Raw genomic sequence first — 21498 nt, 5'->3', positions numbered from 1 at the left:
TTACTCTACGATAATGTATAATCTCCATGATCATACGTGATCATACCTACTCTTCCCTAATCGCCAGCAGCTAGAAATGGTCTATACAGCACAGCTTTTTCCACCTGTTTATAATAACACAGTTATGAGTTTCCTCATTATGCTATCAGTGAATTAGGATGCATGCCCAAGGATAATCTAGTATTTTTAGTGCCACAATTCAATTTCCATATTGTATAATTAAGCAGATAGAAGTATGCATGAAAGCACAGATTGCCCACACGCACACAAACACACATACACACACACACACACGCATGCAAAACCACACATGCCCTGCTATACCTTTAGCGTGTTCGTCGAGAATCAGAATAATTGATCTCTCTTTATCATTGCTAATGCTGGAGACCTAAGGCATTACCATTTTGTCCTCGGGTGGAATACATGTAGCCGACACACACACCTAGTAAAGGAATTTTAGCCGTGGGCAGTCGACTGGAAGTCACAGCACTAACTGAAGATGGTCCAAGTCTTAAACTCCAGTTCAGTGTACCAGACAGCAGCATGACTCTAGCAGGAGCCCATGCTGGAGGGCCTTTGTCATCGCCTGTTCCTTGTTACAGTTGTAATGCTTTTTGTGAACTTTTTTCTTCAACTTGGGCCTTATTTTCCTTGTTTTTGCCATCATGCTGATTGATTCTGATCAAAGTTTTGCCAGTTACTTCACTGTATAGTAGAGCTGAACAATTTATCGAAGAGAAAATCAAAATCGTAATATGAACTTCTGCAATTTCCAAATCGTAGAGGCTGCAATTAATTGCTTAAGAGAGAGAGGAGCGTTCAAAATGGATTTCTGAACAAGGTGTTTTAGTGCCGTGGGTAATCTTTGATCCATGAATAAAGTGCAATATTGGTGAAAACCTTTCATCATACTCAAACTCAGTAAATCCTGCACATTGACATCTATTTTGTTTTTAACAAAATCACTTTTCTTTAAACTATTTTAAAGTTCTAAAAAAAATTACAGACAAGACAAAAAACACAAATAAATAAAGACAAGAAAAATGCAGTTTAAATCGCAATTGCAATATTCTGTCAAATTCTTTTTGTTCAGCCCAGTATAGCTATTTGTTTGAATCGCTTTTTGGGTTTGATTGTATGAGTTTCCCTTGGCCCCTCTGGATTTTCTCGGAGAGCATCACTCTGCAAACTGAGAGGTTCATAACTCTACAGTGAAGTAACTGACAAAATTTTGATGATGGCAAAAACTAGGTAAAGAAGGCCCGGGTTGAAAATAACTGGAATTATCCTTTTAATATGTGTTGATTCTTCTGTGACAATTATTTGGAGTTGACAAGTATTGATTGGAGAGCTGTTTGTTCACTCATAGAGCTGATGTGGCTCTGTGCGGGTGTTCAAAACTATCTAAAAGTCTTAAATGAACTCTGATGGGTGTGAACTCATATAAAAAGTAGTTTATTTTTGTTTTTTATGCTCTCAAAGCTAAATTAACACTGAGAATTTGAAGGTTTGCTGTGCATGCTTTATGGCTCTGCGGATTGAGAAGTGACATTGCTGCATCACTGAGGACAAGAAAAACGCCCGGATCGTGTTTGTGTCTGAGTAGAGTTTGGGTCTGGATCCATCTAAAGTGTCCTATACGTTTTTTTTTTCACTCTTTCATGTGTTGCTCGCGCTTCAGGCCATGCGTTGAATGAATTTTCCTCCAGTCTCCAAGCTGTTATTTATTTACTGCGCGCCTGCAAGCTCTGACGACGCTCTGTCTCCTCGCTGCTCATTTTCGACCTCGTCTCCCCTCTGCTGCCGTAGTCACTTGTAATCACCTCTTCATTACTCCGGCGCATAAGGTCTAGCTAATTAGTCCAATCATTATTATAATTACAGATCACAGAGGCATGATTGGGAAGGTTAGGCAAGGTTTTCAGCCCGTGCCTGCAGCCTTATCCATACCGAATAAGCGATTACCAGTATTTCCTCTGAACGGAGAAGAAGTGTCACAAGTCGGTGAGGATTCTGTCCTCACCGCCGGCAGAGAGCCCACAGAGCGAGGTTCCTTTTTTTGGGGTGGATCGTTTGAGGTTCGATAATCAGCGTGCCTCGCCCCCTGCGAGGTATGGATCCTCACAAGAATGCGGTTCACTCTGTCTCCGAGAGGGAGCTTAAGAGGGTTTTTTTTTATTTTTTGGATGGTTTCCAATGTCAATATGTTCCCACAGAGAAGCTGATCTATATGGAAATGCAGTGACAGCAGCAAATGGCAGAATTTGACATTGACTCTTTAGTCATTGTAACGGTGCAATAGATCTTGAAGAGTTTCAGCACGCTGGATGTCGGGCTGTTTTGTAGATACTGGAGAGCCGAACTTGAGAGAAACATTTCATATGCTGGAGTCTAGCAGCTTGCGTATGTATTCACTTATCTGTTGGCTAGGTCCATGGCAGTGGAGCCAACCGTTTCTTTTCTTCTTGAGAGTGGGAAATCCACTCACCTTTACTATTTTACGACTACTATCCATCCACTAGGGCTGAAAGATACTGACAATTGCGATTATTTGACAGAATATTGCAATTGCGATTTAAACTGCGATTCATATCATCACTCATCAACTTTAAAAGAAGACTTTTAAAGAAAAGTGATTTTGTTAAAAAAAAAAGCGTGCAGGATTTACTGAGTTTTAGTATGATGAAAGGTTTTCACCAATATTGTACTAAAAGATTACCTTGAGCTCTAAAACACCTTGTTTAGAAATCCAATTTGGATGCCTCTCTCTCTTAAGCAATTAATTGCAGCCTCTGCGATTTGGAAATTGCACAATTTCATATTGCGATTTAGATTTTGTTTTCGATTAATTGTTAAGCTCTACCATCCATGCCATCTATACTAGAAATCTAGTTTTCTGATCTAATTTTTGCAATTAAACTGTGAATAAATGTGAAATAGTTGTTTTTTCCACAGTCAGCGTCAGCAGCCTGCAGGAACGCATCTTGTCCACTTTAACACGACACTGTACTTTATTTCGTAACATAATGTTTCCTCCCGCCACAGTCGGAAAGGATGAGCGAATCTAAATCTGGATTCTTCACCCGGAAATGAGTTGTTGGCCTTAGACACACTGTTAGATTTAATACTTCACTGAGCAGCAGTGTTGACTCTTATTTTCCAGGTAATGGAACAAAATTGCATGGACGTTTAGATGGGCAGCACACTTTTACCTTTACTAAATTGTTTTTGCTGCACTCCCAGGCTTAACACATGGCGTAAGACATCTTGTTGCCTCGCCAGCAAGTGTCTTTCCTATTTGTTGATCGCTTTCGGAGAGCTGTTGTAGCGTGAAGACCGCCTTACACCACCACTACCACCAGTCTGCACGTACAAAAACACACACACACATACACACACACTCAAACGGATGAGTTAATCAAATTTAGCCTCTTACTAAAGACACTGCAATGGAATCACGCCCAGTTTTGGGTTGTTTTTGGCATGAAACACATATTAAACAATCATAGCTCAACACTGAACAAAGATTTATGTATTCTCTTTGATTGTGTATTACATAAATTATGGTGAACATGCTGTGCCGCTCCCCTTGTAAGTAATCGCGTCTTTTCCTCCAATTTCCTCACCATTTTTCCATACTGTAAATCCCACTCACTAAATGCTCCAGTAGGATTTTCATTTCTGCGGAAAAGTAGAGATCATTCCGGAGAGATGGCTCAGCACAGAATAAAAAAAAAAAAATCACATTGTATACTGTCAGATCATCACCAGATCGTTGTGTTTTATCACTGCATCTCTGAACTGAACCGAACCAAACTCAACTCTACTAATGTCAGGGCCGTATTTGTTGTTTATGTTTATAGATCTGCTTATCTTGCAATAACCGGCCCCAGGCTATTTACATTACAACCTACCAACTCTCACACATCAGAGTCACATCAGAGGCTCGGCTGTTCCTCAGTGTGATTTAAGACACGCAGGAAAGGTGACTCGCTCTTAATTGATAAATGAAACGCGACCAGAGCTGAAAGCATCTGATTTATCCTCACTCAGCCTTGCTCTTTTTATTTTTTTTTGTTTTAGTGAAGCTGTAGTCAGGTAAACAATCCTAATTTCCTTCCCGAGAGTTTATTGTGCTCTCCAAAGTTTGTTGTTTATTTCAAGTCTCTGTGTGTGTGTTTGCTGTGTATGTATATGTCTGAACGTGTAGGCTGTCCTAGTTTATCTTTTTTGTAGGCGTTATGTAAAGTGCTTGGTCCTAAACATTATGCTAATCTGTTTATCCTCCACAATCTGTATCATTATCTCAGCTAATCCCACTTACTGAGTGTCTTCTATCTTCCAAAATCTCTAAGATCTATTTTGTTCATGTATCAGTGTCATTGGTAAAGGAAAGTATGAGTGTGTATCAGTGTGCAATCTCCATAATTCAAGTGTCACATTAAAGGGACAGGACTATCTATCTATCTATCTATCTATCTATCTATCTATCTATCTATCTATCTATCTATCTATCTATCTATCTATCTATCTATCTATCTATCTATCTATCTATTTATCTATCTATATCTCTATCTCTATATTTCTCTTTCTAGCTATCTATCTTATCTATCTAATCTATCTAGTCTGCATGCTTGTGTGTTTGTTTCAGTCAAAGCTTTCAAACTGAATAGATGTATTACCTGTAAAGTGGTATATAGTAGTGTGATATTAAAAACAGCACAGCAGAGGGTCTATTTGTTATGACAGCAGCATTATTTCTGTTTTGTTCGGCTCCTCTTAAAGTTTTCGCGACCTTTCCTTCTGTCCCTCCTCCTGGCTATCAGAGCGGCAGTATAACTATAAAGCCAACTAACTGGTTCCCATTTTAATGAATGTGGGTAATGGACAGTCTAGTAAATAGTCCCGGTTGCTCTTATCTGCTGGCTAATGATGTCTGCGGCTCCTTTCAATTAAGGTGGGAACGAGGTCACTAAAAGGTTTGCTCCATAGATCAGCCGTCCGGCTTCATTAAAGCCTTAGCGTGTGTTCATTAATAGCCCGGCCACAGGTCCCCCGAAGCACATGCTCTGCTTCACTCTTTTTATCCTCTATAAACTAATTAAAAACTTATTAATCCTTCACTAATAGTTTGGGCTCTGGACCCTTTCGGCACAGTCCCTCTTGGTTGTGGTTCTGGCGCTGCCTTGTCTGTGTGTTTGCCAGACCGGACTGGGTTGAGGTGGAAAACCCTCTGAGCTGCTGTGAGTTGAAAGTCTCACAGTCGGCCACCGAACACTTTGATGACTGGATCTTAAGATGAAGGCAAGATGCAAAACTTTCCCAGCAAACATTTTGACATTGAATCGATGTCGATATGACGGACTGCATTAAAGTCCCCATGAAATGAACTCTCATTGCTTTTACTTATGGAGTATCTTTCATGGTGACCTCATGCTGCACCAGTAGGCGTCAGTATAAATTCCAACCAATAAAACCATCACAAATCTTTGAACAATCCCCACCCCTCCCCCCTCCCATCAAATAAAACTACCTTTTTCTCCCTCACTCATATTCCGTTGGTTTAGACTTTTGAATGATCCCTCACTGCATTATGTCCCGCCCCAACATCCAAATCAAGGAAATAAAGATGGTCTTTAAAGGTCTCTTTAAAGACGAAAACCTATATTAAGTATAGCGGCAAAAAAAGAGATGACATCCATAGCGGTAAACTGAATTGTTTTGTGAAATCGGGACCTAAATGTCTTGATATCAGCTCAAAACAGTTTCCAAAGTTGTTTTAAAATGAATTCTTAGAAAATATATAAACATTTTAATGAAATTGTGAGTTAATTTGGGTTGACGTTGAACCTGGCTACCAGCTGCATGCTTGCTGGATTTCCCCTTGCACAGAATCGTCCACAACTGATTCAGTTTTGGGCATGAACAAGAAGCTTAGAAGCCATTTTTTCCCCATTGTTCTCATTTTTCGTAATCCTGTGTCTACTGCCATATTCATTCTTCAAAATTTCAGTCGTCACTTAAAAACGATATTAAACTGCAATAAGTTCATTTGTTTCTTGGTTTTGTCGGCCGCAAAAATAAAAAAAACTGCCTCAAGGTTGCTCATAACTCACGGTGGTTTTTCTAACCCCGGAGCCTCGCGGCGTTGTTGTCGAGCATGCGACTCACAGACGTGTCGCGGGCTCCATTTTTATCTGTCACATTCGTTTGCGGGTGATGGCCGCTGATGCTCGGCTCATTAAGAATTCTCCCCCTCCTCCCGCTGCTGCTGGCGCGTCTCCTTGAGAGCCGCGAGGCTGCTACTCTCTGACTCACGTTCGTCCTTGACTGACACCCACATCTTTTCTTTCTGCGAGTTTGCCATCCACACTTCCTGCGATTCATTTTCCTTTTTTTCCTCGACTCACTTCATACTCATCTTCGGTCTATTTTTTTTTTTATTGTTTATATTTACTGTCTCTCTCTCTCCCCCTTCTCTCTTACTTCCCACACGTTGCTCTTGTCGATGTTCTTTCATTTTCCCCCTTTTTTGTAAATTCTGCTCTCATTCAGCTCCCTCCCATGATAGTCTTTTTACTGTCTGACCGTGTCTTTATCTTGCTTCCTCTCTCTCTCTCTCTCTCTCTCTCTCTCCCCCTCCCTCTCTCTCTGTAGGAGCTGGTGGGGAGTAACCCACCGCAGAGGAACTGGAAGGGAATAGCGATCGCCCTTCTTGTCATTCTGGTCATCTGCTCGCTGATCGTCACCTCCGTCATCCTGTTGACACCAGGTACGTGGCACAGGACGGGGAGGAGCGGCCATGACACCGTACACCACATGCACACACACACACACACACGCTCTGTTTGCTTTGCTATTATTATGCACCGACACGCCCATTAGGTTTCGCAATCAATCTCACCGCTGTGCCCTCGCAAAAAGCCCATGACAGTGCACAGGCTAGCGTGTGTATATGTGCGTGTTTGTGTGTTTGTGTGTGTGTGTGTGTGTGTGTGTGTGTGTGTGTGTCCGTGTCTCTGTCCTTGTGTGTGGTTCACATTCTCTTGCAGTCTCTGCAGTCTCACCCAGTGTAATGTCACAGTTTACTTCCACATGGACACTCTTGCTCTAATGGTCACATTTGCCGAAGGTCAGTAAATCTCATTGAAGTTAACGCGCACAAAATTGCTTTCTTCATATATGCAGTCTCTCTCTCTCTCTCCTTCACTTAGTCCGATATACACACACACACACACACACACACACACAACACACTCATTCGATCTTGATTTTCCTCAGTCATTTTAAAGCTTTGGAATTTGGCTTCATAGTGACCTTCAGGTTTTCTTTTCGCGGATTTACATGAATGTTTAATCAATAGGCCATCTGTTTAGATTTGGGCTCATAAAGCCCCTTGATATGCTTTTATACGCTGCCAGAGCCACATCAGTCAATAGAACTGCCAATATATCTGCGCTATAACCCAGTTACCGAGACAGTAATCGCTGTGCCCTTGTTTATGTTTTGCTGTCAAAGACAATTGCAGGTAATGTTTCCCGGGGAAGGGGGAGTGGGCGGGGGGGGGGGGGGGGGGGGGGGGGGGGGGGTGCGGCAGGGTCAGAGATTAGAAAAGACACTTTGAATTTCAATGTTTTGTTTTTCGCACATAATCCCCGGAGATCTAGAAGGATGTCTGAGAGGGGTAACGCCGACGATGTCAAAGCAGCGAGGCCTAAACCGCCTCGTCACCTCCGAGGTGTGACCTGTTCCTGTCCCGGGCGTGTTTGTTATGGACTCGCATGAACTCTGGCTGTTTAATGTGCCAGTCCCAAACGAGGCGGGCCGGCGGGAGGCAGGCGGCGTGTGGAGACCGGGCAGGTGGCGTCTCCGGCTCGTACCTCGCCCTAATCCGTACCCTCCCCGCGCCGACCCGGTGCGCTCGAGCAGAACTGCTGTTCCGCTCCAAGTGTCGACACAAGCCAAGTCCCTGCGGCGGCGCGGAGGCCTCCAGCCCACTGCCCATTACTGGAGCTGTTTGTGGAGGCTATTTGGTAAACACTGAGATATTAAAAAATATCCTCCTGCCTCATAAAATGAGGCTTTTGAAACATGGTGTGAATTAATTAGATATCCTGAGCAACAGAGAAGAGCTTCCGGACGATGGGCTGGGCGATATCCCGGCTTTGGCTAATCTCCCGGCTTCTGCCATTTTTTCACAAATCATTCCTCAAGGACAGTGTTTTATGTTTGTGCAATAAGTGAGTTTGTTTCACTACTCTTGAAGGTTTGCAGTTTTTTTTTTATCTTATTCTAGATGGGCAGTAGATTGAATTGCTGGAATGTGGAATAATGTGGAAAAATCCAGCCTTGGACAATTTTACACTGTTATATATCATCAGTCTGAGATTTTCATTGCATTCCAGGAGTGGTTTTGTAATGTAAAGTAATTTACTTTTTTGGTGAACCCGCTTTCCCTCAAACTGCCTCATCTATTTCTACTTCAGTTAGTGATTTCCTACTTTTCCGCTGCATACACTGAATGCAGAAAGTATTAGGGACATCTTCCTGATATTGAGTCGCAGCCTCTTTTGCACAATCCACATCTCACTTGTGTCAAGGCTTAAAAATCCTTCTCTCACTCGTCTGCTTCTCTTTATCTACATCTCCTCCTTTGTGATTGGTGTAGATTTAAAAAAGGGAAATCAATAAGGGATAATGGCTTTTACCTGGATTCACCTCATCAGTGTAAGTGTCCCTGATATTTTTTCTACATTCAGTGTATGTGTAGGTGGAGAGAGCATTAGCAATAGCAATAGCGCAGTTAGTTTTTCCAGCCAAAAAACGTGAGATTGGAGGGAGAACCGTGCCAAAAAAGCCATTGAAGAGGGCGTTGTACTTCACACCCTACTGACCACAGATCCGCAAAGATGCAAGCTGTGGTTACTGTAGGTGGAGAAATTGGTTTCTCTGCCTCTTCTACAATGGATTTTTGTCTGTGTGATTGTTGAATGTCGGTGCAAAACGGTGAGTCTAGAAATAAGCCCTCGCTCTTTGATTCTGAGGGACTGACAATAAACCTGATGTTTACCGCTGATGTTTTAGATCGCTGAAACTTTTTCTGCTATCAAACTCCATTGTAGCTGCTGGAAGTATCTCAATTTGACATCATGTCGTCTGTGTTTGGCCAGTTATCTGCAGAAACAAGAAAAATACACCGCCAAACAACAAAATGGAGCCAGAAATAGAAGATACAGTACATCGCCAGTAGCTGTTTTTCAACAGAGTTTAAGTGTCCTGGGATGGATTTTTTTTGGTTTTAAGATCTCACATCTAGCACTCTTTTTGCTTTTGCTGCGTTCAACACAGCTTTGTTGCTTTAAATATACATAATGGGAAAATAGGCGAGAAAACTAGCAATGTAGCCCATGTGAGGAGTTATGGGATAGCATGTTCCTTCCACTCAGTTAGGAGGGTTTGTTGATGGATGTTCCCCTGCCAGACAGAGCAGCCAGTTTCTAACTGCTCCTGACAAGCACTTTGTTCTCACCCCCCACCAACCCCACCTACCCTTACCCCCCCCACACACACACACACATACAGCATACACATACAAACACCACACACACACCCACACACACAGAGTTTCTCTCTCCTTCTCCTTTCCTTCTTTGACATCCTCCCTCTGCTGTAACTGATAGGTCCATGTTGCTAAGTGGTTGCTCTGTTCTCTACATCAATACAACTGGGTCAGATGTTCACTGCTGCTGTCTGGGTATTTCTCAGACTGAGGGATGTCAGGCTGACTGACAGGGTGACAGCTCATGGAAACTGGAGGAGGATCAGGACGCTTTAATTCGGTGTTGCCTAACAGAAACAGTTGCACCGAATTGGCATGAAGCCAATCGGTTATTGAGCCAGATCACCATCACATCAACTGCTGTGAAAATGAAGGGTTTACTTCCAAAATGCTGCCCTAACCCTAACCCTAACCCTAGTTTAGTCTTCATTTAAAAAAAAACAATTTGCTACCTGCATTCTATTCGTCAATATTTCATTAATGAAGATGATTTGTTGATGTCATCCTCAAAATTACTCAAAATTAAAACTATTTTGTAAGCAAAGATTATACTAAAGTTTCTAATGCATCCTACCTTGGCAATGACGGTGGTTGAATGCAGTGAATGACAGTCACATCCGAAAAATAACATTTCTCGATCAAAATGTGCTATGAAAACACCCTAAATATCAGCTAATTAACCAAATAACAAATGACCGTCTGTGCCGTTGGAACACGTTTGGAGCTAAAGCTTTAAAAACTCATGTATGGACTTCCCATCCGCTTCAGTACAAATTGTGCTGCAGGCTTTAGAGTTTGTCTACAATTAAAGCTCATGCACATGGCTTTGATGTATCTAACTTTACCCTCTTTAGAGACTTCTTGGGTGGGGAGGGCGAAAAAGTTGTAACTTCCAAGTCTGTAGGCACTTATATCAGTCAATATCTTGTATCTTGTATCTTAGATCTTGTATCTTAGGTAGTATGTTGCCTACGATTGCGCGATAAAACATAATCTGTCATAAGCTGTGTTCATAATCTTTGTTTATCATTGTAAACAAATAGATTTGGCAGTGGATGATGGGTATGATGTGCATGCTTTTTTGTTTACATTGCTATGGCAACTTCCTGCCTTCCACCGCGTGAAGAGCTTTCTCCCTCCTCTAGAGCGGTTACTGCCCCTTGCAAATATCCGCTCCCCCATCTGAAAGGACCTCAACCAAATTGTAATGTGTCCAAAATGTAAATGTAAACTTGTTCAGATGTGCATTGCTCGGATGTATCACTTTGTTTATCTAATGACTGCCTCCATGTAAAATCTAAGTCTGACCGGTAGCGATGGTTCAGTCGTGGCAAAGTCAGTATTTATCTCCAGAACTCATCTCATAGGAAGCAGCAGCTTAAGTGCTCTACAGAAGATATTACATTTCCTCTCAGCCTGCACAGTCTAGTGACTGATAATCATATTCAAAGCTCAAGCGATGCACCCGGTAGACGCCTTGAAAGGTGTTTTATATTGTCTTTCTTTCTGTAGTTTGCATACTGTAGTCTAGTTTAGTCTAGTCTAGTTAGATCTAGGTTTGCTCGCTCTCTGTAAAGTCCTTTGAGACTCCCTGTGTGATGAAGAGCTATAGAAAATATCTTGACAGAGAAAAGCAAATGTAAATGAATGAATGGCTGGTTGGCCTAGTAGTGGCTAGGTGGACCGTCCTGTTTTGGAAAGGTCCCATGTTCAGTCTAGAGCTGCAACGATTAATCGATTAATCGATTAGTTGTCAACTATTAAATTAATCGCCAACTATTTTGATAATCGATTAATCGGTTTGAGTAATTTTTTAAGAAAAATAAGTCAAAATTCTCTGATTCCAGCCTCTTAAATGTGAATTTTTTCTGGTTTCTTTACTCCTCTATGACAGTAAACCGAATATCTTTGGGTTGTGGACAAAACAAGACATTTGAGGACGTCATCTTGGGCTTTGGGAAACACTGATCGACATTTTTCACCATTTTCTGACATTTTATAGACCAAGCAACTAATCGATTAATCGAGAAAATAATCAACAGATTAATCGACAATGAAAATAATCGTTAGTTGCAGCCCTACTTCAGTCCCAATAACAGCCACTCTATCCTGTTGAAGTGCTCTTGAGCCAAACCAAGACAGAGTTTGAGTTAAATGCCTGAAATGGAAATGCATATAACAAGAATCCAAGACTGTGTTGGACACGGTAATTTATCATGATTTCCCATGATGTGTCGATTCGTATTTTTAGATACACTTGGGACTTTCTTTGAAATGTGAATGCTGCACTTTGATTTTTTGTATTTATTTTTTTTCTGCAGTAAGATCTCAGACTCTTATGATCACATATGGTAGTTGGGATCTCGCACTGTTCCAGCGACTGACATTAAACTGTTTTTCTGTCCCCAGCGGCGCGGTGGGATGGTGTTAACATGGCAAGAGGAAGATGTTTAGTGTCATTCTGTGCTGTCAACCACCGTCTGAACCTCTCCTTCTCCCATCTATCTGCCTTTTTAAAGATGATTTCTCAGACAGCTGCGACACATGGATTAAGGCATGTGTCAGATTAATATTAGGGAACTTGGTCACAGTTAACGTTTACAGAGAAAAAAAACAACTTTGAGCTATTCTTTATGGTGTCAGGGTGGCCTAGTGGTTAGAGTGCCTCTGTCATAACACTAGGGTTAGACTGATAATAATGGTGTATTATGGAAAATTGGATATCAGCAAGTCAGTGTTGTTAATATGATGGAGGTTCCTCCCTGACTGCAGTTATGTAAAAACCGTCTTTAACAGTCTATAAAACCTGCAGTGAAATTTCACTTTCTTTGCACATTTTATTGAATTAATTCTTCAGTAATGTTTATTTTTTGTTAATGAATTATTCATTTAAAGACATTAATATATCAGGGTGGGTCACCCTGCCTTAAAGAGCTGCTGCTAAACCTAAAATTATTTCATTAGTCTGGGTTTCAATGGAGAGTTTTAGTGTCCTATGATGCTCTAAATGAAGTTTCAGAGGATTTTCCACCCTGATAAGAATAAAATTCTCGGGAAAATGCTGAATCCTGGTCATTTTTGGCATGAAAACGGTCAGATTTTAAGATATTGAATATCAGCAAAAAAATAACAGCTATCAGCAGCTTCAATAAAAAAATAAATATATCAGCACTGGCAAGAATCCATATCAGTTGAACCCTAGTATGCACTTTATGTCTTGTATTTTCACCCCCCCCCCCCCCCCCCCCCCTGCAGTGCTGATGAGTGGTTTATGGCTGTTTGAGGATCAGATATGTGCTTCTGTGTTCCTGTAAGTTGTTGAATGTCTTTCCTCCACTCTGGTTGAAATGGTATGTAGCAGGTAAATTCCAGCAATTCTTGCAGTACTGAGAAAAAACATTTATTAGTAAAGCCTTTTCGGCATGTGGCCTCCGCCAATGTTTACTCTCTCTCTCTCTCTCTCTCTCTCTCCCGTCTGTCCCAGCCCAGCCCCATCACTCTCTCTCTGGCCTCTTAAATGGCTATTAGCCCAGCGTGCGTAACAGCTGAAGATGCATGAATATATATTTTTGCTGTTGGCATAGAAAGCTTGAGGAGCCTGAGAAGCTTACTATAAAGGAAATATTCCAGCCATTTTAATGGGCAATGTTCAGTGGGCAGAAGGACATCGTACCAAGTTTGTTTTTTTTTAGTTTTTGTTTGTTTTTTCTGATCTTGTCTCCAGCGTATGTCTAGTCCGTTCGCAAATGAAAAATGACTCCCCAAGTCGTTCCAGCCAAAATCTGTCAGTGGCAGCGTGTCCTCAGAGTGGCCTAGTGGAGGGATTCAAAATCAAGCATTGGATTAACTGAATACAAGTGAACCAGGACTTGTAAACAAAAGTCACATGACTCACAAGTAGCTTGTTTATTGGAGAGAATTTTGGTGACCGGTCATCCTGCGAGATTAAAGATTTTGGCAGTCGGGGAGCGGGGGAGTCAAATCATCTCTGGTATGAAGACCATCTCTGGTCTTCATACCAGGTAAGAACACAGATGTCAATATCCATACTTATACCCATAAAACCATATGAACTGCTGAAAAATGAACTACATGCTCATAAAATGCTTGGGGTTGTTTCCTGTAGTTGGTACGATTACGTTCTCACTTGTAACAAACCACACTATATTCTTGGAAGCAGACCGAGACTCGCTTTTTCAGACGGTCTCGGTTATTTGGTGCCACCCGAGCTGGAATGGCATTGTTCTCACCTGTCCAAACGGACTAGACTAAAGGAGAAACACACCGCAGTTTGATTGAACCGGTCCAAACGTGTGTGCGGGAGACTGAATCCCTATCTTCTCATACATTTTAAGTTGCTCTGGGCAACTAAGAGCTAAATGTAAAATGTAAATGTAAGTCTACCAGTTGAGAGCTTAACAGAATTTTTTGTACATCTGTCAGGTGCCATGGTTTGCTTCTTAAAAACTGTTGTCAGACTGAATGAAACTTCACAAAATGTAATTTCAGGGTGAAAACACTTCCACTAAAGACAGAAAAGCAAATCAGATATTGCTTTTTGCTTTTCTCCTCTCACCAGGCATATGGAGGTGAAATGAGTCATATTATGGAGCGAGCGAGTGTTGATGGATGAAATTAGGCTGAAATGAATTGCACTAGGCACCCAGAGTAAATGTAAAAGTCTTTTCTGATGATCAGAGGCTGTGCTGGTCTTAATCAGAGCCCAGAGGGACAGATGATGGTGCGCTTCTTTGTTATTTAACTCAAGTATTCATTTTTTTTCTCTCTGTCTCAGCTGCACTGTTCATTATTTGAAAGGTGAACCGACACGGCCCCGCAGGAGCAAGTTGTAAAGATGCAGTGGGAGATCAAAATGTGTCGAAAGGAGAATATATATTCTCTCGGTTTCTGTTTTCACTTTGCCAACGACGCAAGATACTTTTTTTTTCTTCATAACACCAAATATTATTCGATTTTGATTTTGACCAAAACAGTGTTTTTTTCATTCTGCAGTAACGCGTTGTGCTGCTCAGCGATTCTAAAGTTAGTAAAGTTGCTAAAATGGAACGTCGCATAATGTGATTCTTGCTTCCAATACAAGCCAGTAGTTTGCTTTGAGATAATGAACCTTTTCGTCTTAAGCATCCCACATTGATAAGACAGTATTGTGCCATTGCAGCCTCAAGTAGCAGCGTTTCACTCATATATTCCTAGCTCTGCAATAGTACAACGACCTCTCCACCCCCGTCAGAACAGCTGAGTTACTCTCCATCTTCATTCATAGGCTGAAAACTCGTCTTTTCAACAAGTTCCTTGCATTACCATCTCCTCACTGAATCACATCTCTCCTCTGCGCTCCCTTAATTGCTCTAAAAAAATGTTTCCACATCCCTCCTTAGCTCTTATTGGACTATGGATCGGGCTCTGCCTGGGCGTCCGTCCATCAAACCACGATATCTCAGGTGAAAGCTCAGACACCGCTGGTTTGATTTTGATGAAAATTAGAGGGATGACACTGTGTTCTGGTGTTTAAAAAATTACACTGATTGGTCCAATGGGAGGCTGTAATTAAAGGTCAAACTTTTGAACTTCAGTGTGATATCTCAGACATCACTAGTCAGATTTTGTCGAAACCTGGAGGGATGATGCATTTTGGTGCTGTGTTCTGCTGATTAAAAGATACACTGATTGGCCCGAAGATAAAATAATATCTCAGATAGCAGCACTGACGATACATGGAGGGATGATGCATGTTCGCACTGTTCTGTTTTTTAGAAACATTGTGCTGATTGGCCTAAACCAGTCAATCCTAAAATTAAATATAGAGCTTAATCCCAGATCAAATGTACGTTGAAGGGCCTTGAATATTGTCTTTTGTGATTGTAATGATATGTTGAATGTATGTATCTTTGTGTCCTGTCTTAATTTTTGTCTTTTCTGTGATGTTGCAAATGGAGCTGCTGTGATGCAAGAAGAATTTCAGACTGGATCTGACAATAAAGTATTATCATCATCATCATCATCATCATCTAATGGAGATGCTATAATTTAAGATCAAAATTTAGAAATTTGAAAGGCTCTTATTCTTACACATAAGTCCGATTGACACATCCTTACAAATTACACCGATTGCCGTAATAAGTGCAAATGTAGCGGCGAGTGGCATCATTCCCACAGGTTCAGTCAAAATTCAGTCAGTGGTGTCTGAGACATGACGCACATAGCACACAAATTAATCTACAGACAAACACCACACTCTATACTATATAAGCATTGGGTAACATCATTTTAAATGATTAGCCTAAACATGACTGCATCTTGTTTAATATGTTTTAACTAGTACCTCACTCTCATGTTCATTCTAGTGTCAGAGGAATATTTTCAGGGCAGTGTGGCTCTGACCCTTGCACCATTAAATTACACTTAATTTTGGTGATCTAGGAGTTTAAGCTTATTCTACTGTTGCACTCACTGAAAGTCGTTCCGGATAAGAGATCCAGATGAAAGCCTAAATGTAACTGTATAGCCTATGCGAGCCCTTCTGCAATTGCTCTGAACACTGTTTTGCATCTGCGTCCATTACAATTTCCTTTATGTTAATCAGTGTTTTGGTTGTTTGTGTTGCAGGGGAGGATGACAGCCTGGCTCTGAAGGGCAAGGTGACTGTTGGAGACATCTTTAGGAAAGACTTCAAGGTCCATGAACCCAACGCCAAGTGGATAAGCAGTAAGTATCCCGTTGAAACATGCAGCACTGCACAATTAAGTGAATTAAAATTGGATTTGAACATCTGCAATATCCAAACCGTATAAGGCTTCTCCTTCACACACTGAACAATAACAATCAATAAAGTTGTTGAACTGAAACGCACCTGTCGCACTCTGCATTTTCCATGCATTAGGCATATGCAGAGCTGATGTTGACTTGTTGGCCAATTAGAGGCCTCCTTACCAATTAACCAATCAGAAGCCAGTCAGAGTGACATGACAGCCAGATAGGGAGACGAACAAGTTACTTTGGTCCCGAAGAGGAATTTGGACCTCAGTGGCTTGGCAGTGTTTTGGATGCAGGGGAACAGATGAATCACAAACTCGGGTACAAAGTAAAAAAATGTCAGACAGTTGTGGCGACAACACAAAACTAGACAACCAACTTGTTTTTAACACCTCAAACAACAGCAGAGAGAGAGTATGAAGAATACATAGCGACCAAATACCAAGAATCAAGTTCAACTGCATCACAAGTTAAGCTTCAACATCTGATGCCTTGTAATGCCTTTTATTTTGAAAGGTGTTTCATAAATAGTGATTGCTAATACAATAATTGAATATTTTAAGCTATTAAAGGATATATATTCATTTTTTTTCAGCAGTTGTTGAGTGCTTATGCCAGTTACAGTAATTAAGCTTTTGAAAATAGCCCATATGGTTTCAGTTGTTATGGTATATTTCTACTAGTGTTGTATTTCTAGTAAGATCTGCATTTAGCCTTGTAACAAGGAAATAAGAGATGTTAACTCAAATGTGTATCACATCGCAATTCAAATTGCAAACACAATATTTACTAATATAATGACAATATGATTTTTTTACATATCATTACACCCTGGAATCATATTAGAATTACTGAGCTTATTACCACTGGTTGTGTATTTTCATGTGGAGCAGTTAATCATCAGTGTGTGGATCCAGTGTTGTCAACAGTTTTCCCAGAATAGCTGAATAATAGGAGGCCATTTCTCACAGATAGGCCAATTAGTGATGCAGTGTGAACAGTGAAAGTGTGGTTCTTTCTTTCTTTCTTTCTTTCGCTCTTTCATTCTTTTGTTCTTGCTTTCATTCTTTTGTTCTTGCTTTCTGTCTTTCTTTCTTTCTTTCTTTTGTGTTTCTTTCATTCTGACTTTCTTTCGTTCTGTCTTACTGTCTTTCTTTCGTTCTATCTTTCTTTCATTCTGTCTTTCTTTCGTTCTATCTTTCTTTCGTTCTATCTTTCTTTCATTCCGTCTTTCTTTCTGTCTTTCTTTCATTCCGTCTTTCTTTCTGTCTTTCTTTCATTCTGCCTTTCTTTCATTCTCTTTCTTTCTTTTGTTCTGTCTTTCTTTCATTCTGTCTGTCTTTTTGTTCTGTCTTTCTTCCTCTTTCTCTCTCTCTTTCTTTCTTTCTCTCTCACTGTCTCTGCCTCTCTTCTGTTTTCCCCTTGTAAAAGTGTGTGTTTCTGTACTTTCTGTGTGTGTGTGTGTGTGTGCGTGTGTGTGTGTGTCCTTGCGGTCTGACATTCCCACAAACGATTTATTCTATGTGCTTCAATAGCTACCCAATTACCTGTAACTATAACCCTCATTTTTCTCTGATCAATGGTGGTGTGTGGACGCTGCTATTGTTACAATTTATCACCAGGATTTCAAAAGCTTGTTTCTTGATAGCGGGGCTGTGACAGTATAAACATTGACGGCACCGCAGGGAGCCAATGAAAGAAAATTATATACTTTATTTCTATCAAGGTAAAACAGCGGCTCGGTGACTGGATACGCTCTCGCACGTCTCGGTGCCGCATTGAAGGAAATGATCACAGCTCGATGATGTGAGGATTTTGTACAGCTGAAGGATTAATGAGGTGGATTTTGTCTTCTCTCGTGCCCAATGAAGCTGTCTCCTCCAATCACGCCATCTAAAACGGCTCCTAGAAATGCTGCAGCTGTTAAATCTGGTCTCAAATCCTTTAAATTACAAGCCTCCCCTCCTTGATGTGATTTTTTTTTATTGTGTATATAATTAGAAAGCTGAAAACTGGTATTCAGTATATTAGTGTTTTGCTGTTAGGATCAGTCTGAGGCATTAAGATGGCATTCCTCTGGATCTCAGCTTATGATCTGGGTAATTGTCTAGCCTAATTTCAGCGTTTGTTTTAGCCACAGGTCCCCATATGTGCTTAAGGATGAAGCGTCTCTCCTGGGGCCGATTTGTCGCCGTTACTCGCTGTGACCCAGAAAAGCCGCAAACAAATCTATCGCGCGTGAATGAGCCTCGGCAAACGTCACAAACTGCTGCGGTCGTACTGTACACATCTGGAAGCTCACAGCTGTTCCCGCCATCTAAAATCTTGGCTTCCAGCGAAACATCTCTCTCCGTGTGAAAGATCAAGCAGTGAATACAGTAGCTGCATGTTTCTGTCAGCAACAGAGCGGCTGCATTATGTCGCTTTGATTAGCTTATTATTGGTGTTCATTAATAGTGGTTATATTTACATATTAGGCATTTACCTGGCGTGCTTCATGCAGAGCGGCTTATAATGAGTGCAGTTTGAATACGCTTAAATTGGTTGATTACAAGCCACCAGCAGTAAGGAGTGTGAGGGTCAGAATCAACAAAATATTCCTGCGACCCAAGATTTATCATGTATGATGGACAAGATGGAAAGGAAATAAGAGCTGAAGAGAGAGGTATAATTTTTTTCTTTTTTTTTTATATTGCATACACACAGTAGCAGCAGCAGCCATGAAATGAGACGTGTCATTAGAAAGCAGCCCACTCTGCTGTCTCTCGCTTTTTGTGGTGTTGACAGTATGAGTCTTGATCTGGAGGTATTTTTAGTCTACCATTAGATACAGCTGACAAGGTGGGGAGGGGGTTTAAGAGAGAGAGAGAAGGAGAGAGAGAGAGAGAGACAGAATGAGAGAGAGAGACAGACAGACAGAGAGAGAGTGTGTAGAGATCCAATATCAGCTGATTACTTCGTCTTTGTTAGTATGTCATTTTTACTGTTATTATGTCATTTTTACCTGGACCTGGCCATGTACCAAACTGCAGGCTCTCTGAGCTGTCTTCTATAGGATTTGCAATTATGCCTTTCCTGGACAGGCACTGAAATTGAATTTTTTTAAACCTAATTTAGCCTGATTTTATGTTTTACCCATCCCTGGCTTCCTCCACCCATCAATCAATTCCAGGGAGACACGCTGAATATTACCTCTACACTCGTTAATGGTCATATATTAGCCTATTTTAAGAGGGAGAATTCCTTCCTTATGCTATTTCGGTCTTGTCCAACTCCAGCAGCATCAGCTTAAGCATATAGTTGAGCGTAATTCTCATTACGTAGCTGCTCATAAAGATTGCAAAGATTGTAATCTCCGCCCATGTCGCCCATGGATCATCATTTTAACTTGGTGATGTATCTACTATCGCGTCCATAAACTCCTTCGCTGTGCCATCAGTATTCTGAGCGTGTCCTGAAGCTGTCATTATAAGTCTCGCCAGTTAGGTAATTCCACAGTTAGCAGACTCCGGTGATATCCCACATATGCCTATTTTTACCGCTCAGTCTGAATGAAACAGACATGGCATCAACATCGCTCTCTCACCACCAAGGTGAAGTCGGCCCTGCGGGACACAATGAAGCGCTCCAAGCAGCTGGTTGCCATTTTAATGGCCACGTTCTTCTTCTCCTCCGCCCTAGGACGCCTCTAGTCTCACTGGTGTTTGTTAAACATGTTGAAGGGGGAGCCAATCGCCAAGCGGATACAAGTAAACAGGCAAACGATTAGGACTACTAAATAAGTGCCAGTGTTATCGCTATGACTTTGAGAGGGACTTGTGACTGTGATTTAGATGAGAGTGCAGCAGAGTGATGTTTGTTTTGTCTGTTTGTGTCTATGTGTGTGTGCATTTTAGAGAATTACCTTGTTTCTGAATGATGCACAACCTCTCATCTCTCATGTTTATGTAAAGCAGTCATTTTCAAGAAGATTAGGCAGTTGTCTCCCTCCCTTATTGACTTTGCATAGCTCTGCTCCCATGACACAACGTGAGTGATGATGCGAACTTCATTTGTTAATGGAGTTCCTGCAATGGATCTTTTTCTTACCAATGAGACATATCAAATGAGCCCATACACTCACTGTTAGTATCCAGTGTTCATCCAGAGTCACAGCCAATCATCTTTTTAAATTGCTAACATTTATTACATACATCGCAGGTGCAAATATACTGTAGCCTCTGGAGATGGCCCACTTTTTACTGCAAGCAGACTGATGCTCTATCTGAGAGGACTTGTTTTTAAAAAGTCAAATTTTTCAAACATCAGAAGGCACAAGAAATGTTCTGACAACAAGTGTTTTGACAGATACAAGCATGTCACGACACGGATTTCGTTCTGAATTATAACACCCAGGAAAGAATAGGGAAGAGTGGCTGATGCAGTAATGCAGAACAGAAGCAGACTTTGGGAATTATGCGATTGCTTCAGTGCATCTCGAGACAAATTCGTCAGTCTGTTGGCTCCTTAGCAGATAAAGTCAAGGCAGCATCTAAAAACGTAGATGCCACGTTTCATCCAGGTTTTGAGCAGTATTCCAAAAAGCTGGTTCTGTTCAGTCCTGATTTTTTCCAGCTAAGGAATCTCGCCAAATTTAGATCAGTCCTGTCTCTTAGTGACACAGAGAGAATCATACATGCTTTTATACCTTCCCGTCTTGATTACCTGCCTTAACCAACAAGCCGTGGCACGACTCCATACTGTGGTTTTAAGGCTCTTGACAAGGACGATGAGAAGCAACCCATTTTCGCATCCTTACCTCGGTTGCCTGTCAGTTTGATTTTATTGATCATTTTTATGGCTCATGAAGGCCAAGCCCCTAGCTACATCTCAGACCCTTTAACCTCTTATGAGCCGGAGTGCAGCCTCAGGACCTCAGGCAGGACTCTCTGGGCAGTTCCAGGGTCGAGGCTAAACACAGAACATGACTTTCAGGGATTTCGCTGTCAGGACCCCAAGGCTTTGAAACGCCCTGCCTCAGGATTTTAGACGGGCGAAATCAGTCTCGTCCCTCATATCGCTGGACAAAAACGCCTTTGACTATCATGTTTCATGCTGGTTTTATTTTATTTATTTTCCTCACTACTACTACTGTTGTTGTTGTTGTTTTTATTGTTGTTGTTCTT

The 21498-nt window shown here is 41.3% G+C and overlaps 1 protein-coding gene across 1 annotated transcript in view; it reads left to right on the top strand.

Annotated features, from left to right (window-relative positions):
• LOC139908663 (A-type potassium channel modulatory protein DPP6-like) overlaps positions 1-21498 on the top strand; it is a 129460-nt gene that overhangs the window by 70703 nt on the left and 37259 nt on the right. Inside the window, exons 2-3 of the mRNA XM_071895405.2 lie at positions 6658-6772; positions 16187-16285. Of these exons, the coding sequence (XP_071751506.2) occupies positions 6658-6772; positions 16187-16285 (214 nt within the window). The remainder of the gene's footprint in view (positions 1-6657; positions 6773-16186; positions 16286-21498) is intronic.

Source organism: Centroberyx gerrardi, chromosome 22 (assembly GCF_048128805.1).
Source record: "Centroberyx gerrardi isolate f3 chromosome 22, fCenGer3.hap1.cur.20231027, whole genome shotgun sequence".
In the NCBI taxonomy this organism is placed as follows: Eukaryota; Metazoa; Chordata; class Actinopteri; order Beryciformes; family Berycidae; genus Centroberyx; species Centroberyx gerrardi.
The sequence above is the reverse complement of the archived record's forward strand: the minus strand, read 5'-3'. Positions and strand labels throughout refer to the sequence as shown.